Here is a 20,045-nt window from a genome sequence, read left to right on the forward strand (position 1 = left end):
TTAGGGAAGTTTTTAATGTTTGATATTTTATTCTGTTTTTAATCTGTTGGGAGCTGCCCAGAGTGGCTGGGGAAACCCAGCTGGATGGGCGGGGTATAAACAACAACAACAGAGGAAATTACTTGCAAATATATATATATGCAGGCTAGGCAAAATGTTTGTAAGGCCTGAAACAAAACAACAACAACAACGCTGCAAACTGATACAGAAATGCCAAGGACACAGTTTAACATTGGCAAAATAGAAACCGAACTAGGTTTATCCACCCCAAGTCTCAGGGGGACTGTTTATAGGCATGTCACTGGATGACACATCTGCGCACCCATTAAAATGTGCCACAGGAAACCGGAGTTGTCATATAGTCCATGCTTGTAATGCAGAATGATGGCATCTGCAGAAAGAGCTATTCTTGAACACTTACATGTGGTAAGGGCAGGGATAGAAGGGTCAGGCTGGGGAGGCAGTCTCCACCATTCCTCCTCTGACAGCATCGAGCTTGGGGGGAAGGTTGTGTAAATGAAGTAGGCATTCCACCTTCCATCAAATACCCACTGGACTCATAGGGCTGAAACTTAATCCTCAGTGGGGTAAAAGCCTAGCTTCATATGGTACATGGGAACACTAATTGCTCAGTGCACTTCTAGAAAAGAAAAAAAAAGTTTTTTTATTCAAAATTAAAACAAGACATATTATCCAAAAACATATCATCCTTGTCCCCCCCCCCATTTTTCCTCCCTCCCACACAAACCCCACCCACCCCCACCCCCCGACTTCCCTCAGTTCCAGTCTTTGGTTTATCTGAGACTGCTGTTTTCTGCATGTTACAAAGTTGTATAGATCCCCAAACTATTTAGCTGATTATTATCAATAAAAAGTTTGTGAATGTTTATTCAAAACCTGCCAAGGAGTCCAGTTCGCTTTGTTGCGTCTTCAAATACTTTATAAAGGGTTCCCATTCATCCTTAAAGTCACAGTTATCCTTGTCCCGTAGCTTATATGTCAGTTTTGCATAGTCCGTCAATTTTTCTTGCCATGATTCCTTAGTTGGGGTTTCTTCAGTCTTCCATCCTTGTACTACCAGAACTCTTGTGGCTGTTGTCGTATACATGAATATGTTTTTCAGCTTTTTTGGCAGGTCTTGCCTTACAATCCCCAACAAAAATGCCTCGGGTTTTTTTAAACAAATGTTAAATGGAGCCTTTTCTTCAATTCATTATATATCATTTCCCAATTTTTTTTAAAAAAAATACATAACAATCCCACCACATATGATAAAAATGTCTCTTCCTTTTCCTTACACTTCCAACATATATTTGAACTAGTTTTGTACATTTTCCCTAACTGCACTGGTGTTGTGTACCATCTAAGAAAACTCTTTTTCAATGAGGAAAAGACTGGAAGGAAAATCTATGGAAATAAGTGTGTTTGTGTGTGGAAAGCCTGTGCTCAGCTGGTGTTCCATTTGGGGTGTTTTATGATGCTTTCTTGCTATTTGCAATTGATATGTCGCCGCCTGTTGCTGTGCCTTCTTCCTGCCCGGGTGAGTCATCAGGCAAGCATGTTGTCTGCTTTGGCGATTGATCCCATTCTTAAGGATTGCCTTGCAGCCAAAGGAGGTCAGTGGACAGGGCTGTAAACAGTCCTATAAAATACATGGAAATTCTGAGGGTGACCTCATCTAGACATCCGAAAGGCACTTGGAAATAAGTGAAAAAGTGACCTGCCACCCTATAGAGGCAGGTCTTTCTCGTCTTCTTCCACCGTACCCGCTTCCTGACTGCTAATGCATATTGATAAAGACTGATAAAGGACTCTCCCTCCTTGGAGGTTTTTAAGCAGAGGTTAGATGGCTATCTGTCATGGATGCTTTAGCTGCGATAACTGCATTTCAGGATTAGTTGACCCTCGGGGTCCTTTCCAACTCTGATTCCATGATTCTATGACTTCATGAGTTCAGGCATAGAATCATAGAATTGTAGAGTTGGACGGGACCCTGTGACTCATCATCCAACTCCCTGCAATGCAGGAATATGCAGCTGTTGCATACAGAGGTTGAACCTGCAACCTTGTTATCAGCACCATGCTCTAACCGACTAAGCTATCCAGGTCATGTGCAAGACATCAATACTACAGTGGTACCTTGGTTTACGAACTTAATCTGTTCCGGAAGTCCGTTCTTAAACCAAAGCATTCTTAAACCAAGGCATACTTTCCCATAGCAGCGGGGGACTCAATTTACAAACGGAACACACTCAACAGGAAGTGAAACATGTTCTGCTTCCAAGGCAAAGTTCACAACCAAAACACCTATTTCTGGGTTTGCAGCATTCTTAATCCAAGTTGTTCATAAACTAAGCTGTTCTTAAACCAAGGTACCACTGTACTCATGCTTCAAGGCAGAACTCAACTCGGGGACAGGCATGGCTACCAGATACTCTGGATGGCAGTAACAGGGTTGTGATGTTACAGATAGGTAGCCGTGTTGGTCTGCCATAGTCAAAATAAAAAAAATTCCTTCCAGTAGCACCTTAAAGACCAACTAAGTTAGTTCTTGGTATGAGCTTTCATGTGCATGCACACTTCTTCAGATACACAGGGTTGTGATACACAGGGTTGTGATGGCCTGAGTTTGCCTTCCATCCCCAAGCATTTTCCATACACACTGAAGGGGTACAGGCCATTTATTTGTTTGTTTAAAACATCATCTTCTTTTTTTCTAACTCTGCTCTTCAGCCAAAAAAGGGCTCTCAGAGCTGCTTACAGATCACAAAAAAGGAAGACCACCCAGAGACATACTGTCTAAAAAAAAGGCATGGCTCAAAAGGGAACTGGATTGGGAGGGAAGAGGTGTTCTGATAGTGACTATCTGGAATGGAAATATTTCCTGGAAAAGAAGAGCCAAATATTTGTGGTCTTCCAAGGCAGCTTGTGGAGAAATTGTGTTAACACCAGCCCTCCTATTTAGCCGATGAACTGAGTGGCTGATGTATCTGAATGTAGTGCTCAGCAGTTGAGTTGCCCATTGACTAAAAGCTTGTCCCTTGGTAAACTTTGTGTAAGCTGTACACTTATTTTGAACCCATTTTCTGTCACACCATGACACTCGCTCTCCTACTCCACCCTCGCTCCATGCCGCAGGCACAATACATCATGCTGGGCTGGAAACCCATTTGGAACTCTTTCAGAGCGTACAGCCACATTTTCCTTAATGCTCGCCTTGGCTCAGCAGTCCCCATCCTTTTCAACCGTGGCCCTGGCCTGGTGGAATGCTCTCTCACAAGAGACCAGGGCCCTGCAAGATTTGATATCCTTCCACAGGGCCTGCAAGATGGAGCTATTCCACCAGCCTTTGGTCAGGGTTCAGTCTGACTCATTTTCTCTTTGCATAAGAACAAGCATGAAGGAGGTTTCCCAGCCCACGCACAGGTCCTTATAATATCAGTGGAAACAGTTGGTCCTGGCGAGTATTAACCGCTTTCAATTTTAACCTGAGGGTTGTCATTTGTCCAGTTTTAACTTTAACTTTAATTTATTTGAATTAATTTGGGATGCATTTTAATCAATTGATTGCTTGTTTTATGCATATTGTATTATTTATATGATGTCAGCTGCTCTGAGCCCAGCTATGGCCAAGGAGGGCAGGATACAAATAAAAAATTATTATTATTATTGCCTTCTCTGTGTCCACTTTTTGATCATAAGTTCCTGAGGGTAGTGGCCTTCCTTCCTTCCTGTCTTTACTCTGTAAAGGGCCATCCACATTCAGGGTATTCCTGAATTCTCCTCGAATTTGAAGATCTATTTGACGGTGTCCTCTATATGATGGCGTCCTCTATTTCAGGAGTGGGGAGCCCTTGTTGTTGCACTGTAAGTCCCATCATCATATCTGACCATAGGAGCCAATTCCTAGGGGCTGCGGGGGCTTCGGCCACCACAATAAAATATTTGAGGGGGCCAGAGACCCGCCCTCAAAGTTGATGGGCACTCCCAATCAAATTGTGTGCGCGCGCTGCATCATATGATTATTATGTGGGGTAGGGCTTACCTGGGCCCCCACAATATTTTATTCAAGTTGGCACCCCTGCCCTGGACCATTAGCCATACCGGTTAGGGTTGATGAGAGCTGGAGTCTCCCCACCCTAAGGTGTTTGAAGGCCATTCCAGTCTATGTTCTGTTGAAAGTACCAGAAGAGTGGAGAAGAGGGCCCTTGAGTTTGTCTATCAATAGCACCTGGACAGCAGATTGATCCAGTGCATGCCACCTGGTCACAGTTGCCCCCCCCCCCAACCATAATGAGATGCATTATATTTCTATCATATTCATTCTTTCTAAATTTTCATCTATACATATAAATCAGCATATTCCTTGCAAATTTTGTCATCATTTTTGGGGGGATGAATTTCCTCTTTTCTCTCAATGTGTAATTGGCCAATCTGCTAATTATAATAATCAAGTGATAACCTTCACCCCATAGGGAAAAGCAGGTGAATGTCAGATCCCACTAAGCAGACGTTCTAATAAATACAGCTCTGTGTTCTGGACATTTCTTGACAATGTGGCAAAAGTGCCATTTCGCCCCTCACATTTGCGGAAATGCGGTTAAGAGCAGCCTGCTGTGCAGCTTCGAGCTGGATTCATCCACCCACGGTAACTTGGTGCAATTGGTTGATGTTTCCCATATGCTAACAAAATGCCTACAGCTGTTGGGATAATAGAAGTGATTTATCAGCAGCAGCTTCCAAAGCATCCGGCTGGCCCATTTAATAATGGCTTTCCTGGTCTAGGAGATACCTGTAGCCAGCAAATCTGTCTTGGTGCCAGGGTTATTATTATTTTTTTAAAAAAAGTTATTTGGATAACTTTTGTGTTGAGCAAAGGCTCTTTGCAAAGACAGAGAAAAAGGAGAGAAAGAAAGATGAACCCTATTGACAAAATAAAAAATTCCTTCCAGTAGCACCTTCAAGACCAACTAAGTTAGTTCTTGGTATGAGCTTTCGTGTGCATGCACACTTCTTCAGATACCTGCACACGAAAGCTCATACCAAGAACTAACTTAGTTGGTCTTTAAGGTGCTACTGGAAGGATTTTTTTATTTTGACTATGGCAGACCAACACGGCTACCTATCTGTAACTGGAACCTATTGACAAAGAGAGCACAGGGATTATGGGGAAGTGATGGTGTCACAATGGCAAGACAGGGACAGTCAATTCATAGAATCATCTAGCCTGTTCCTTTCATGGCTACTCGTTAAAGCCTCAGGAAATAAATTGGGATCCCTGGAAATAGATGGTGTTGTTGGTTCACAACGTCCACTGTGGAGGCTGATTTTTTTAGGGAAACAGGGGGAATGCCACACCGATCACTGTGGTCCACTTTCCTTCCTTCTTCTTTGCAACCTGTTCAGGAGGTAGCACTGCCTGTCAGCTTCCTGCTTCTTCGTCTCCATGATTTTCACTGATTTTCCATTGTTCATTAAATAACTCTGCTTGGTCCATTTTCACCGTTATTCAGAAATTAGCCTTTGCTCTAGGGAAAAACAGCTTAATGTTTTCATACGTGCTTAGCTGGGAGGAAGCAGAAAGAGAGATCTGGAGACACAATTGCAAAACATAAAAAAAGTTGCAGCTGTTGAAAGAATATAACAGCATTAAAATCAGATCAGAGTCTCTGTTGCACGTTCTCTAGCAATTAACAACCAGGCAGAATGCACCTAAATTCTCTGACATCCATAGCAGAGGTACACTTATTTCAAATGTAGATGGTTCCTGGCCAATACAAACAAGCTTGCTACGTGTAGGGTAACATATATAGTATGCTAGCAGTGGCAATGTTATGGACAATGGTATAGATTGCTTTTGGGAACCCGGTACAGTTCTAACTGCCAGGACTCAGCTATACCGCTGCAAATAAAATGTTTTAAGTGCAATATACAATGTGACACTAGATGGCGATGGTGAGCCTTATGGAAAATTCAATGTATTTTTTAAAACGCTTCTTTAAAAAGTTCATTTTCAAAGCAGTTTTTATGTTTCTAGATTCCACCCCAATGAGATTTCATTTTTAAAATGATTTGGGAGAATTTTTCAATTTTAAGTTCTGAAAATTTGTGATTCTGGAGATTGATATGTTTTTATTTATTCTTGGGTTGTCTTGTTTTTATGGCAATTTATATTTTAATATCCCTTTGTTGCAAAGTTTAAAATTCTGACTGCAAGAAGGAGAATGAGTGTTATGGTGCAGTAATTCAGCTCCCGCAGATGGTATGCTCTGAAAACCTCCAGAATGAACCTTTGTCTCCAGAATGGGCCCCATTACGTGATTACCCCTAACCTGCTGCTAATATTAGAGGCAGCAGGTTTATTAATTTCGATTGCTGGGAATCACATGCAGGAGAGAGCACTTTTTGGACTCCTGGCCTTGTGAGCTTCCCAAAGGCATCTGATTGGCCACTGTGATAATAGGATGCTTGATTAGATGGGTCAAAGTTCCCATTTAGAGGCTGGAATAATTACTTTATTTTTAATGTAAATCTTTTGTTCCCCTTTTTCTTCTCAGATGTGCTGTGTCCCAGTGTCCACGTAGAAGGAGACAGGTTCAAGCACACCAATGGAGAAACTGATGATATTCCAGGTAATGAGATCCTATCTGCAATATGCTTCGGGTTGGGAATCTCAGTTTCCATCTTCAGCTGGCCATTGAGAAGTAACCAAATACACTATAGAGCCAGTTAAGGGAGTCCAGATCCCCAGGTGGAACATTTGAAGATTTTCAAGAGAAGCTAAAAGGGTTTCAACAGGAGATATAACACAGTGGAAGAAGTAAGTCTGTGAATAACAAGCACACAGAAAATAGAGACTTCTGGGCCACATTACACTTGGGGCACAGGTGGTGCTGTGGTCTAAACCTCTTGGGCTTGCCGATTGGAAGGTCAGCAGTTCGAATCCCTGTGACATAGTGAGCTCCCATTGCTCTGTCCCAGCTCCTGCCAACCTAGCAGTTTGAAAGGACACCAGTGCAAGTAGATAAATACGTACCGCTGTGGTGGGAAGGTAAACGGCATTTCTGTGCGCTCTGGTTATCGTCACGGTGTTACGTAGCGCCAGAAGTGGTTTAGTCATGCTGGCCACATGACTAAGAAAGCTGTCTGTGGATAAATGCCAATGCCCTCAGCCTGAAAGTGTGATGAGCGCCACAACCCCATAGTCATCTTTGACTGGACCATCCAGGGGTCCTTTACCTTTTTACCTTTTTACACTTGGCCATGACTGCCTGGTTCTGTCCTTGAGGACAGGGTCTCCCAACCCAAATTACTAACATGGGACCCTATTTTGGAGCTTTATCCGATTGCCTCTCAGTCTAGACTGGGGACCATTGTGATATATAGATGATATCGATATATAGATATAGATATAGATATAGATATAGATATAGATATAGATGATATATCCACTTGAAACCCCTAGGTCCTTTTTTCGAATGCAAATTTCAGGTGTGGGCTTCCTATTCCAGAACATAACCATTGCTGGAACTAATATTTAAAGACCCCTCTCCCCATGCAGTTTGTCAGATGTATGAATCCTTAGTTGTCAGATGATTGAATGCACGTAGTTATGCATCAGTTATGGGGAACACGTGTGTCTCCAGACTATATTTCCCATCATCCTTGGCAATTGGCCATGAGGCTGATGGGAGTTTGAGTTCAACAACATATGGAAGGCCATAGGTTCCCTATCTCTGCTGTACAGGGGGGGGGGATATATTTAAAGGCCACAAAACCAAAAAAATACAAACTTATTAATTCAAAAGGATGTCAAGTGAGGGGGGGAGCTGTAGGGCTGTGCATTTGGCCCCACACCTAATACTATGTGGCTCCCATTGCCTTGACCCTTACTATCAAATAATTAGCAAGGGTACATCAAAAACAAGGAACATGATGCGTTAGGGATTGTAGGAAAAGACCTGCCAAGGAAGCTGAAAAATATCTTTATGTACGTGACAACGGTGGCAAGAGTCTTAATAGCACAAGGATGGAAGAATGAGGAAATCCCGACTAAAGAACTATGGCAAGAGAAACTGATGGACTACGCAGAATTGGCAAAATTGACACATAAACTACGTGACAAGGCAAGGATAACTGTGATGTTAAAGATGAATGGGAACCTTTTACAAAGTACTTAAAGAAACAACAAAGTGAATTGGACTCCTTGGCAGGCTTTGAATAAACACTCACAAACTTTTTATTGACAATAACCAGTCAGACAAATTAAGGATCTATACAGTCTTGTAACATGCAGAGAATAGTATTTGTAGATAAACCAGAGATTGGAGCTGAGGGAAGTCAGTGGGGGAGGGGAGGGTGGAACATGATGCACACAGACGTCCTTAGAACATGGAACTCCCCATCTCTTAGAGTTCCAGGGTCAATGGGCACATAAACATGTAGGTTTATTGCCTCACACACCCATGCCTATGTGTGGATAATGAAGAAGACATCTATAATCCAGATCAGGGTCAGAGGAATGGTCTTGTGCCCTTTTACTCATCTGCATGCATAAGGTGTTCAGGGGCTATTTTCTGCCAAGAAATGTTCACAAGGACCATAAGGACCATAACTCAGTGATGGAGCAACTACTTTGCATGAGAAGGTCCAAAGTTCAATTCTGCACACGTAGAGGTGGGCAGGATCTCTGTCTCTAGTACCCTGTGAGCCAGTGTGGACAACACTGAGCTAGGTGGAACAATGTCCTGCTTGGTATAAAATGTCTTCATATATTCCTGTCCTATGTGTAGGCATTATTTGTGCTAGCCATTCACACAACCATGCTAGTTTTGCTATGCTAGTGTAGCATCCACAGTCAGTTTTCTCAGAGGGTTTTCTTTTCCCACGTATTTGGTAAAAGAGTTGATAGATTTTAGCCTACAATTAAAACTGGGGATTCATTTTGCTCTGTAGAAATTAGAGGGATTTCTCTCTTTTTTTTTTTAAAAAAAAAAGATATTTATTAAAGTTTTTAAGATATTACAATAAAAATGAGGGGGGGAAATACAAGAAAAAAATACAAAATAAAAGTACAAGAAAAAAATACAAAATAAAAACAGTTAAAAACACCTTAATTTTCCATTGCATATTTTTCTTACACTTATTTCCCCAGACCTCCTCATACCTCCCTTTTTTGTATTCCACTTCAATTTGTTAGTTCAGCAAATCCTTACCATTAAGCTTTTACCCATTTATAAACCTTTTTTCATGTCTCTTAAAGCATTACAGCTGGAAACCACTTCTATCCAACATCATTCTAACATTCATTAATTTTACAATATTTCTGTAGATAGTCAAAATTAGAGGGATTTCTCTGTGCTTCAAAGTATTTTTAAAAAACAAGAAATGGTGTGTGTGTGTGTGTGTGTGTGTTTCACCAAGAGTCTAGTGGGCAGACAATGATTGGTTTACCAATATTTGGCTTTGGCTTAGTCTCAAAGGGCAGTCCCGTAGAGAGCAGATGCAATTTTGGAGATGGTGGTTGCGCAGCAAAGTAAATAAGTTTGTGATTTTTACTGGAGCAGGAGGTTCTGACCTCTCCTCTCGCCGCCTGCATTTTCTGCAAAGCAGAGGAAGAATAATGAAGTTAAAGTGGAGGCAAATGGAGACACATTGTTCTCTGAAGTTTCTTTTATTAGTATTTTTTATTGCGGGCGCATAACTACAGGAGCCCACAAATAGAGAGAGAGAGAGAGACAAAGAGACAGAGAGACAGAGAGAGAGAGGAAAACCGGAACAAGGAGTCTGAGTCAGTGTTAATGACAAAGCATTATGCAGCAACCCTCGGGCAAACTTAACATATTCCTCATGTCTCTGATCCGATGCACAGAAACACCACTAGGGATTTAACAAGCATAGTAATAGCGAGTCGTGACTCAGTCTGAAATCCTGGCTGCAGGTCAATGCCAAGACTGGGGGAAATGGGATGGAAAATAGCTCCCGTGAATTGGTGGGTTTTGCTGTTTCGTCTTGTTATTTTCCATGCAGCATTTATTACCGATGCTCATTTTAAGTAGAAACTTCCATAGAATGTCAGAGGCAACAGAGAGAGGAGTGCTTGGGAGAAGGGAATGCATAGGGATTGTCTTTTACCTCAATTCTGGGGTGACTCACTCAATGGGGTTAGAATTTTTGTTTTATTTTATTTTTTAAATAAAACTTGTTTTGGAAAATCTGTGTGTGTGGGGGGTCCCCTCTTTCTTCTTCCTCTGATAACATCAAAAGCTGGCATGTGCAGAAGCCCTCTGGGAAATCTTACTCTACTCAATAGCTATCGTTTTGCTTCACTTGAAATTTGTAAGATAGGGCCAAGCCTGTCTTAAGCATATGTGGCACCGGGGTGCAAAGATCTGCCTGGTGCACCCCCCCCCCAGTTGCCCAGTCCCAGGCATGCAGGAGGGTGGAGCTGGCTGGCCACCTCAGCATCTTGCTGGCTCAGTTTCCCCCCAACTAGCAGCACAGAGCCGCCCGCAGCAGAAGAGCCCACCGTGGCACTCCAACCAACAGGCGGGCTCTTCCCCGGACTCAACTCTTGGGCCCCGGACTCTCGGCCTGGCACCCCTGAGACCCGGTGCCCGCGTACCCCACACCCCTAGCACCTATGGGTAAGATGGCCCTGGATAGGGCATCTCAGGAGGAACACCCCAATATTTCAGAGGTAAGCTATATACACCCCACTCATTCACGCAGGAATTGCTTGAGGAATGGAACATATGAGTGAAATCTAAGAGTTAGTCCATTGATGTCAGTATGGCGTATTCAGGTACCAGCCTATGTTTATAATCAAAACTGCTTAATCCATCTGGGATTTGCTCTTTTAGGTCTCTGTAGGCGAAGCCATTCCTCCATACATAGATTGCTGGGGCCAGTAGAATATCTGTCAGACATCTATGGGAGGGCCAATGGACCTAACAAGTGTTGTTTAAACTGGCTTTAAGGTTTGGCATACCCTACAATATTTCTCCAATGAAAATAGGATGCCCTATTCTATTATTATTATTATTATTATTATTATTATTATTATTATTATTATTATTTCCCCGCCACTCTAGGCAGCTTGCAACATATATAAAAGCATAATAAAACATCAAATATTAAAAACCTCCCTATACAGGGAGTGTCTTCTAAAGTTTGGATCATTACTTATCTTCTTGTCTTGGGGGTCGCATAACTCCATATATTTCTCTGATGAAAATAGGGGTGTCCTAAGGAAAAGCAGGACATTACAGGATCAAATCAAAAACTGGGATGGCTTCTATAAATCTAGGACTGTCCCTGGAAAATAGGGATACTTGGAGGGTTTGGCAGTATAGGACGATACAGTGCAGGGCTGGAGATGGATATGGTTTGGGGAGAGAACCAGGCTAGGAAGAATTCCATGGGGCATACAGAAAGGTCCAGAGGACTGCATTTGTCTCACATTCCTAAGGTCTCCCACCCCTGAGATATGCTGTCCCCAGATCTTCAGCTTAAAGTAGTGTAGGTCTGCTTTGAAGACTGAAGGCTTTCTTTCCCACTTGACAGATGAACAAGAAAACAATCCATCTGCCTGGGCCTCTGTGCTTATTTATAGCTTGTTGTGGGATGGCCAGGGGCCTTGCACCGAATGCTGCAGGGCCAGTGTGTAAAACCTAATAGCCTACAATTATAGCCAGGGATGGCTGTGATTGCTTGTCAGTGCCTCTCTTTCTGTTGGCCTGTGGTCAGCAGAGGAGCAGATTGGATTCCTAAGATGCCAGTGACTCACCAGCTAATTATAACGTTCTCCAAGGGGCTGTATGTATTTTACGCTGGCAGAGAGGAGCCCGTGGCCCGCTGAGCCTCAAAGGAGAGAGGCACATTAAACCAGCACCGTGCTGCAGCAGACATCAGCTGCCCTGATGGTTGTTCGCCCTCCTCGGAACAACACTAATTCTGCCCTTCCTTTGCACTCTCTGCACTGGGAAGCCCTCAATATTGAAGTCTCGTTAGCTAATCTCCCTCACAAGGCTGATAATCTGCTCATGCATAGCTGCAGGCCTTTGGAATGGATCCTAGGCAAAAGAACACATGTTCAGGAAGAGATATTTCCTGTGAAGCAGCACACATGAAAAAAGGATGACATCCCCGGCCGGTTAACCTCTGTGCAAGGCCCTTTGTTAATCGATAGTTTGAGATCCCCTCCGGCTAGGGTACTTCTCCAGCAGCTTAAATTTGGTACACATAAATACTGCACCCACTGTTTGTTGCATTGCATTTTGGATTGCCTTTATTGCATTTATATCCTCCTTTCCCCCCAGGGAGCTGAAGGTGCCCTGCATGGTTCTCCTCTGTGATGTAGTTTAGGCCAAGAGGCAGTGATTGGCCAAAGCTTACCCAGTGGGTTTCATGGCTGTGTGGGGATTTGAACAATGGTTTTGCAGGCAAGGGCGCATCATGGTGGGGGGATGCTGGGGCAATGGTCCCAGGCACATTTTTCTGGGGGGTGCTCCTTTGCAAGGCTGGGATGATCCCAGCTCCGCAAAGGTGGCTTGAAGCTGGTTGTGCTGGGCCTGGGGGTTAACCAGAGCAATGCAGTTCAGGTCCGGTCCCAAATCCAATGATTCCATGAGGTGTCAGTCCAACAGGGCCAAGGCAGGAAACCAAGTCTGGCATAGGGTAACAGGCAGGTTCCAGCAATGTTGTTCCCGCAACCTGGGGTGGGGTCCGGCAGCCTTTTATCTCTGACGGGGTAACGGCCAGTCCTGATCCCCCAGTGACTCACCTCCCTGTCTCGCCCAAAGGCGAGCACTCCTCCTGCGAGTACTCAGGTCTCTCCTTCTCTCAGACCTGAGTCTCTGCAGCTCGGGAGATGTCGGTGGGTTACTAGACCCAGAGGCCACCTCAGCCTCTCCTGACCCATCTGGTAGTGGAGCAGCTGTAAGTGATGGCCCAGCTGAGGGCAACAAGGTCATCCCCACATCTGGAGCCAGGCCAGGCTCAGGCCCCTGACTCAGCTCAGCTGGTGCTTGTTGCAGGGGAACCTGTGCAAACTGAGGATCTTTAGAATCAAGCCCCAGACTCGGTTCAGATGCCGCCTGAGGCAGAAGATCCTGTGCAGACCGAGACTCCTCCAGTTTCGAGTCTCAGCCCAAGTCCCAGGCCATCACACTGGTGTCACATAAGCAGCAAGAGCTGGGCTGATGCAACAGGCTTCCATTCTTGTCTCTGGCCTGGTCAACTTTTTCCTCTGGCCCTGCACACCTTTGGCATGTGGTTCCTGGATGGCTGCCCATACTAGGATGTGGTCCTCAGGATGAAAATGACACACACACACACACACACACACACACACACACACACACACTTTACCCAATCAGCACTTCTTCTTTCTTTGCAAGCTGAGAAACTTTTGATCCAATCACCCGTTATCATTTTCTCATGAAATGCTCCATCTTTCCTTCTACACCTGGAGGAGCGAGAACGCGTAAATACAACCTGTTGATATACGCTCTCATAGAGTTTCTACAGTGAAGCCAAGCTATTATTTTATATTAGGGCCAGTTGGGAGCTCTTAGAGTCAGGGTAAGTAATATACTGGCTGCACTTTATTAGAGCAGTTGGGGGCCAGTGGCAATATGTCAGAGAATTCTCCCATTAAAGTTGTTCCCTGGGTCTTTCAAGGGGTGAAGCTGTAGGGCAAGGGATGGTAATAAATGCCTTATTTCATCTGCTGATTGAAAATGGAGCAAAGCACCAAGAAGAAAAAAAAGCTGCCAGAAACAAAGAAAACACCTGCAGGGCAATTACCGTAACCTGTAATATAAATGCAATTACAAGCTTGGCGAACGGCCAGAACGCACCTTCCCACTGTGCCAAACACGGTATTGATTTTGGTTCTCTACAAAGTAGTGGCCTTAGAAGGGAGCTTAAAGTTTAGTATAGGGTGCACCATCTGTGTCAGATATGGACCTGTTTACATGCGCAGTTATCCTAGGATAACAACCTCAGAACTCACTTTGATGGGCTCCAACAGTTCAAGGAGAGAAGCAATAGTTGAGAAAACAACCCCTGGTGAGATCAGGGGTACTTTGCTCACCTTCGTTTTATGCTGCTGTAAGTTATTTTGTAAGGCTGTTGGCTCTGGTGCGGTAAGTTCACTGTTCCTCTGTAGTTCAGTACCATTGAAAGCGAGTGTTCCCCCACCTACAGATAATTTTTTTATCTGCGTCAATAGCATCATTACCGTTATTCTGTGTTTGTGTGTGCACTTAAAAAACAAACAAAAAACGACTGAATAAGGAAATAAATGGAAATGCTCACAATTGTAAAGTTCTTATTGTTTTTCTCACATAGCCCTCTTATAGAAACAAGACTTAACGTTTTGTGAGGCTCTCCTTCCACAAAGACACACGATGAAATTCAAAATATTGTCCCCAGTGTATCACCTTTAAAGGTAAAGGTAAAGGGACCCCTGACCATTAGGTCCAGTTGTGGCCAACTCTGGGTTTGCGGCGCTCATCTCACTTTATTGGCCAAGGGAGCCGGCGTTTGTCCACAGACAAGTCATGTGGCCAGCAGGACTAAGCTGCTTCTGGTGAACCAGAGCAGTGCACGGAAACGCCGTTTACCTTCCCACCAGAGCGGTACCTATTTATCTACTTGCACTTTGACGTGCTTTTGAACTGCTAGGTTGGCAGGAGCTGGGACCAACAATGGGAGCTTACCCCGTTGTGGGTATTCGAACCGCCAACCTTCTGTTCGGCAAGTCCTAGGCTCTGTGGTTTAACCCACAGCGCCACCCACGTCCCTGTGTATCACCTTTAGGAAGTGGGGAAAAAAAACTATCTGACTTGTTTGTCTTCACCTCAGCTTGTCCCCCACCTGTTTCCCATATTTGTATCTTTCCTTTTTGGCAGGTTTTGACCTGATGGGATTATTCAGTGTGAGGGAGATATTTGGAATGAAGGACAACGGAATCCACAGCTCTTCTTATGTTCGGCTTGGCAGCTTCCCCATTGTCCAGAAAACAGAGTAAGATCTTTTCCTCAGTAAATAGAAGCCTTGACCAAAAGGAGACAATAAGGGATCTTTAAAGCATTTGCTACAAACAGCTGGGCCAACACTAAATCTATAAGTAAAACCATAAATGGATATATTTGTAGGGAAGGGGGAATCTTGTTTGAAATTTGGATTGAGTACGAGCCCTTTGATTTTGGAAGCCAACAGAAACAGTGGCTCGTTCCTTACAGCCAGCTGTGAACAGAGTCTCCTTGCCAGAGGTTCTTTGTAGCCACTTTCATTCCCTATTTGCACAAGGCACGTCCGTTTAAACTTCACCCTTTCCAGGCCAGGCTGCCAACCACCATTATAAAAGTAAAATGCCAAAACAGGGTGTTTCTGAACACCCGGTCGTTGATCTGTGCCCAGCACCAGAGGAGGTCCCAAGGTTTGGCAGCCAGTGTGGCAGTCTGCAAGCATCCAAGATTTGTGGGACTTCTATCAAGTCCTTCCACATTGTGTAAATTGAGAAGGGGCCTTCATAGACAGGAGTACTGAGAACTATGTGGTTGTGATGGGTCATATAACCTGGTCTCCTGGCTGCCAAATAGAATGCTCTTAAATACTGAGTTGAGCCAAAGGTTCTCAGATCAACTTTTGGCTCATTTTGGGGTTTTTTTTTGGGGGGGGTGTATAGATTTACTCCAAAGTGGGAGAAGGCTCAGGAAAATCCCAAGGCATTTAATAGATGAAATTGTGTGTGTGTTTATTTGTGTGGATTTAAAAAATAATAATATTGAATTGTTATTGTTTATGTTTTTATTGTTAAAACACTTCGAGATTTTTTTATGGGAAGCAATGTATAAATGGAATAGACTCAAATAAATAAAACAAGCAAGCAAGCAAAAAAACCAATCCAGTGTGTAAGTTCAGTGGCCATGGATGTGGATTGATTCCTTGGAATAAAAATGGGAAATCCTGGATGGAAGGGGGGGGGGGGACATGTAATGGAATATCCTTGAAGAGATAAGGCCAACTGGCTGGCACCTTGGGCAAAGGAAATAAGTCATGTTTCCTGTCTGGTAAGGAATGACTGGGAAAAACTTTGAAAAGGCATCATTCACACTGATGAATCTTCAACTAATCCAAATTTTACAATCTGCCAGTAGGTTGGCGAATTGGATAGGATGGGGGAAATCAATACAGCTACTGCATTCTGCAGCTCTTGTTAAACTCTCTTCATTATTGAAGGTTGTGTATGGGATTTTTTTTCCCAGAGGTATAAAGGTGTGATAGAGCTGCTGTTTTCCATTATACGTGCATCCCTTATTAACTGATGTGATCAATTACCTAGTTATTTACTTACTTGCAGTTCTGCCATGACATTCTGTGGTCAGATTGGTAGTGTTCCAAGGCAAGCAGAATCAGAGACCATAAAGGGAAAAGAACAAGTGGAATAAGGAAAAATATGATGAATATATCAGAAACAATGGATTTATTGTGCCACCACAGATCTTTGAACACCTTCTTGCCCAGATGTACACAGCCCAATTGCTTCTCATTTCTTTCTCTTGCCCTTCCCCAGAGACGTCTTCCCACAAGGCCTTCCTGATGAATATGCCTTTGTCACCACTTTCAAGTTCCGCAAGGCTTCCAGGCGAGAAGACTGGTATATTTGGCAAATTATTGACAAATACGGCATACCTCAGGTAGGAGGTGTAACTCTTTCCAGTTTGTGGAACATGTTTTCTCCATTTACCTCCTGCTGCCCTTTCCATTTTGTTGTTGTTGCTGCTGCTGCTTTTATATTATTACTATTACTACTACTACTACTACTACTAATAGCAATAATATTTGAAACAAGGGTGTCCTGTCAGGAAGGCAGATCATGACTTACTCTTCCATGAGGCAGTGTGGGCAGGTGCTTCGGGAGGTGGCAAACAATGTGTTTGGCATTCCACCTGTGTCCCCTAAGCTAGCCTGCTCTGCACCTCCTTAGCTATCTCAGGTATAGTGGATGGTATTGTCCGATTGCTAGTGTCAAAGCAAGATTCAGCTCCAGTCAAGTTGACTTCTATACATGGAATTGGGGAGGTGGCAAAATGTCTTGGCCCAGCCCTGGATTTTACCGCATTTCAAAACAAGGCATGGCCATTCAACAAGATGGAACAACCTGCGTCAAATAGCACAGGATAGATAAAAGCAGGAATTGGTGCAGCAAGGCTTAACCAAAAGTGGTGGTGGCATTAGCACTCTATTTCAGATAGCGCAAATAATTTGGGTCAGAATATCACAATTTCCTAACGCCAGCTATATTTCTGACTCCTTCACCACCACATATTGCTCAGGCAGGCCTTGGGCTGATTGACATCTGATGCCCTTTTAAACGCGTTGTGTGTGGGATGGGGTATTGTTTTGTTGTCGTTCTTACTTTATTATGTTTTTTGTATTGTAATTTTATGTTATGAACCTCCCTGAGATCTACGGATGAAGGGTGGTATACAAGTTTAATAAATAATGATAATAATAAATAATAACTGATTAGGCATTGTGGAAGACAGGAGGATGGAGTAGGTGGTGCTCAGGGCAGTCTTTACCCCGGGGGGGGTGCAAGGGGTGCGGGGCACCTGGGCTCTGAATTCTGGGGGGCACCAGGCGCCCGCCGTTGAAGCCGCCTAAGTGTATTGTATTGAGCTGCTTTGCGGCAGTGGGGTCAGTGGTACCTTTGCCACGACTGATCACACGTCGCCTGCCTGCTAATGTTGCTGCAGGGAGAGCTCTCTGGAAAGTCTTGCTCACCAAAGCTGGGAGGAGGGGGAATGACAGCAAAGAGGGAGAGATAGACAGAAAGAGAATGCGCCTATTTAGCGATGGGAGCACACACAGGCTCTGGAAGAAGATCTCGTATATGTGCGCTTGCAAGGGCCCTCCCAGCTCCTCTAGAAATAAGGTTGCTCCCACAATGAAAGGCTCCACAAGATGGCTCTCCCAGGCATGCGCACAATGCCCGCCCGTCACATATTTCAGACACCTCCCTATGACTGTAAGCGCAAGCATGGAGTCTCTACACTTACTCCCAATGTGTTCTTTTTCTTCTTTAGAAAAGCTAGTTTTAAGCAAAACATACACACACACACAACCTCCTTTTGGAGCTGTGCAGGCATGAGCGCTATTTATCAAATGATAATAGTGACATAAGGCATAATAAAAGTTAATTTGGGGGCTAAATTAAATTTGGGGGTGCTGGGTAGATCTTTGCACCCCAGTGGAGCATATGCTAAAGACGGCCCTGTGGTACTTTTGATCTGATCAAAATCATAGCTCTTTTTATATTCTTACAATGACCCACATCTGCCAACCTGACATCTGTCCTCCAAACAATCTTACATTTTTACCACCAGTTTGTGTCTTGCTGTTCCCCCCCCCCCAAAGGTGTCTATCAGACTGGATGGTGAAAACAAAGCCTTGGAGTACAACGCTATCGGACTCACCAAGGACGCTGTGAGAGTGGTCTTTCGACATGGCCGCGTCAGTGACCTCTTTGATCGCAACTGGCATAAGATAGCGCTGAGCATCCAGTCTGACAGCGTCTCCTTGTACATCGACTGCAAGCTGGTGCAGACGCTGCCTATTGAAGACAGGGAAAATATTGACATCCAGGGGAAGACCGTGATTGGCAAGCGCCTCTATGACAGCGTGCCCATTGATGTAGGTACCAAGTATGCGGGTTTTCCAGTTAGGAAAAGGGATTGAGAGGGAACTAAAAGATCTGCCTGCTGAGCCATTCTACTGTGATGTTGTGATGGCAAAATCTGTTTCTTCTTTGACATTGCTGATTTCTAGAGATGTCAGTCCATTAAATATATATACCTTGCCATTCTGTAAACAAACCAATTGCTCTTTAAAAGGAAAGGCAGTCCTTTTTATCTTTTCTGTCTGAGAATGTGAAATTTCAAATTTAGAAAGACGATATTCCAGAAAAAGTCAACACACCAAAAGCATAGTGGTTAAAATAATAATAGTCAAGTGGAAGCTTATCAGTATGTTGAGGTTTATTCTAAATATTTTGGCATGGATTTCAAAGGAGTCCTGTCACAGAGGGCAGGAATGGCCATTTTGAGATTCTGAACACTGGATGATGAGAATGCCGGCCCTGCTATTTTCTCCAAATTAGTTTTGCACAATATACATACCCATCCCCAGCTTCCACACCCAGTACAGTGCCAACATCCTTCACACTGATTCCAATTATCCACATACCTTCTACAGTCTCCATACGTGTTTTGGACTTCCCAGCATATCTGGGCAGCATACTGTAGACATCTGTAGTTCTGTTCTCATGTTCTTTGTTTTTGTGGGGATGTTGTATGTGTCCTGTATGAAGTTCTTCTCTGTTGCACATCACCCAGGTGATTGTGTGCCACAAACCCAAACCAAAAGGGAGCAAAGGCTGCTAACCAGCTTCCTTGAGTGCTGATTTTTGTGATTTCCTTTTTCCATAGTTTGACCTTCAGCGGATGGTTATTTACTGTGATTCACGTCATGCTGAACTGGAAACTTGCTGTGACATTCCCTCTGGGCCTGTAAGTTTAGATCTATTACATGTGTCTTGGTGTGTGCGTGTGTGTAAAAGAGTGTGCACATTCATTGAAATCTGCTATCCAAAATGGAGCTATATTCTGGAACTGTACATTAAGAACAAGAATGAGGAGTAGTGTTTATTGTTTTATGGTTTTAACCTTTAAAGCCCTATATGGCCTAGGACCCTCGTACCTACGGGACCGCCTCTCCTGGTATGCCCCATGGAGGACCTTACGGACTTCAAATAAAAACATCTTGGAGATCCCAGGCCACAGGGAGGTTAGGCTGGCCTCAACCAGAGCCAGGGCTTTTTCGGCCGTGGCCCTGATCTGGTGGAACGCTCTGTCACAAGAGACTAGGGCCCTATGGGACTTGACATCTTTCCGCAGGGCCTGCAAGACAGAGCTGTTCCACCAGGCCTTTGGCCAAGGCACAGTCTGACCCCCTCCTTCGGTAATCCTCAC

At 44.0% G+C, this 20,045-nt stretch overlaps 1 protein-coding gene across 1 annotated transcript in view; it reads left to right on the forward strand.

Moving 5' to 3' along the window:
* The window catches only part of COL22A1 (collagen type XXII alpha 1 chain), a 185,145-nt gene that overhangs the window by 57,761 nt on the left and 107,339 nt on the right, over window positions 1–20,045 (forward strand). The window contains exons 4-8 of the mRNA XM_083516504.1: window positions 6,558–6,632; window positions 14,919–15,033; window positions 16,586–16,709; window positions 18,433–18,708; window positions 19,503–19,583. Coding sequence (XP_083372630.1) covers window positions 6,558–6,632; window positions 14,919–15,033; window positions 16,586–16,709; window positions 18,433–18,708; window positions 19,503–19,583 — 671 coding nt within the window. The remainder of the gene's footprint in view (window positions 1–6,557; window positions 6,633–14,918; window positions 15,034–16,585; window positions 16,710–18,432; window positions 18,709–19,502; window positions 19,584–20,045) is intronic.

The sequence above is a fragment of the Podarcis liolepis genome, assembly GCF_965112155.1.
Source record: "Podarcis liolepis genome assembly, chromosome: 8".
Lineage (NCBI taxonomy): Eukaryota > Metazoa > Chordata > Lepidosauria > Squamata > Lacertidae > Podarcis > Podarcis liolepis.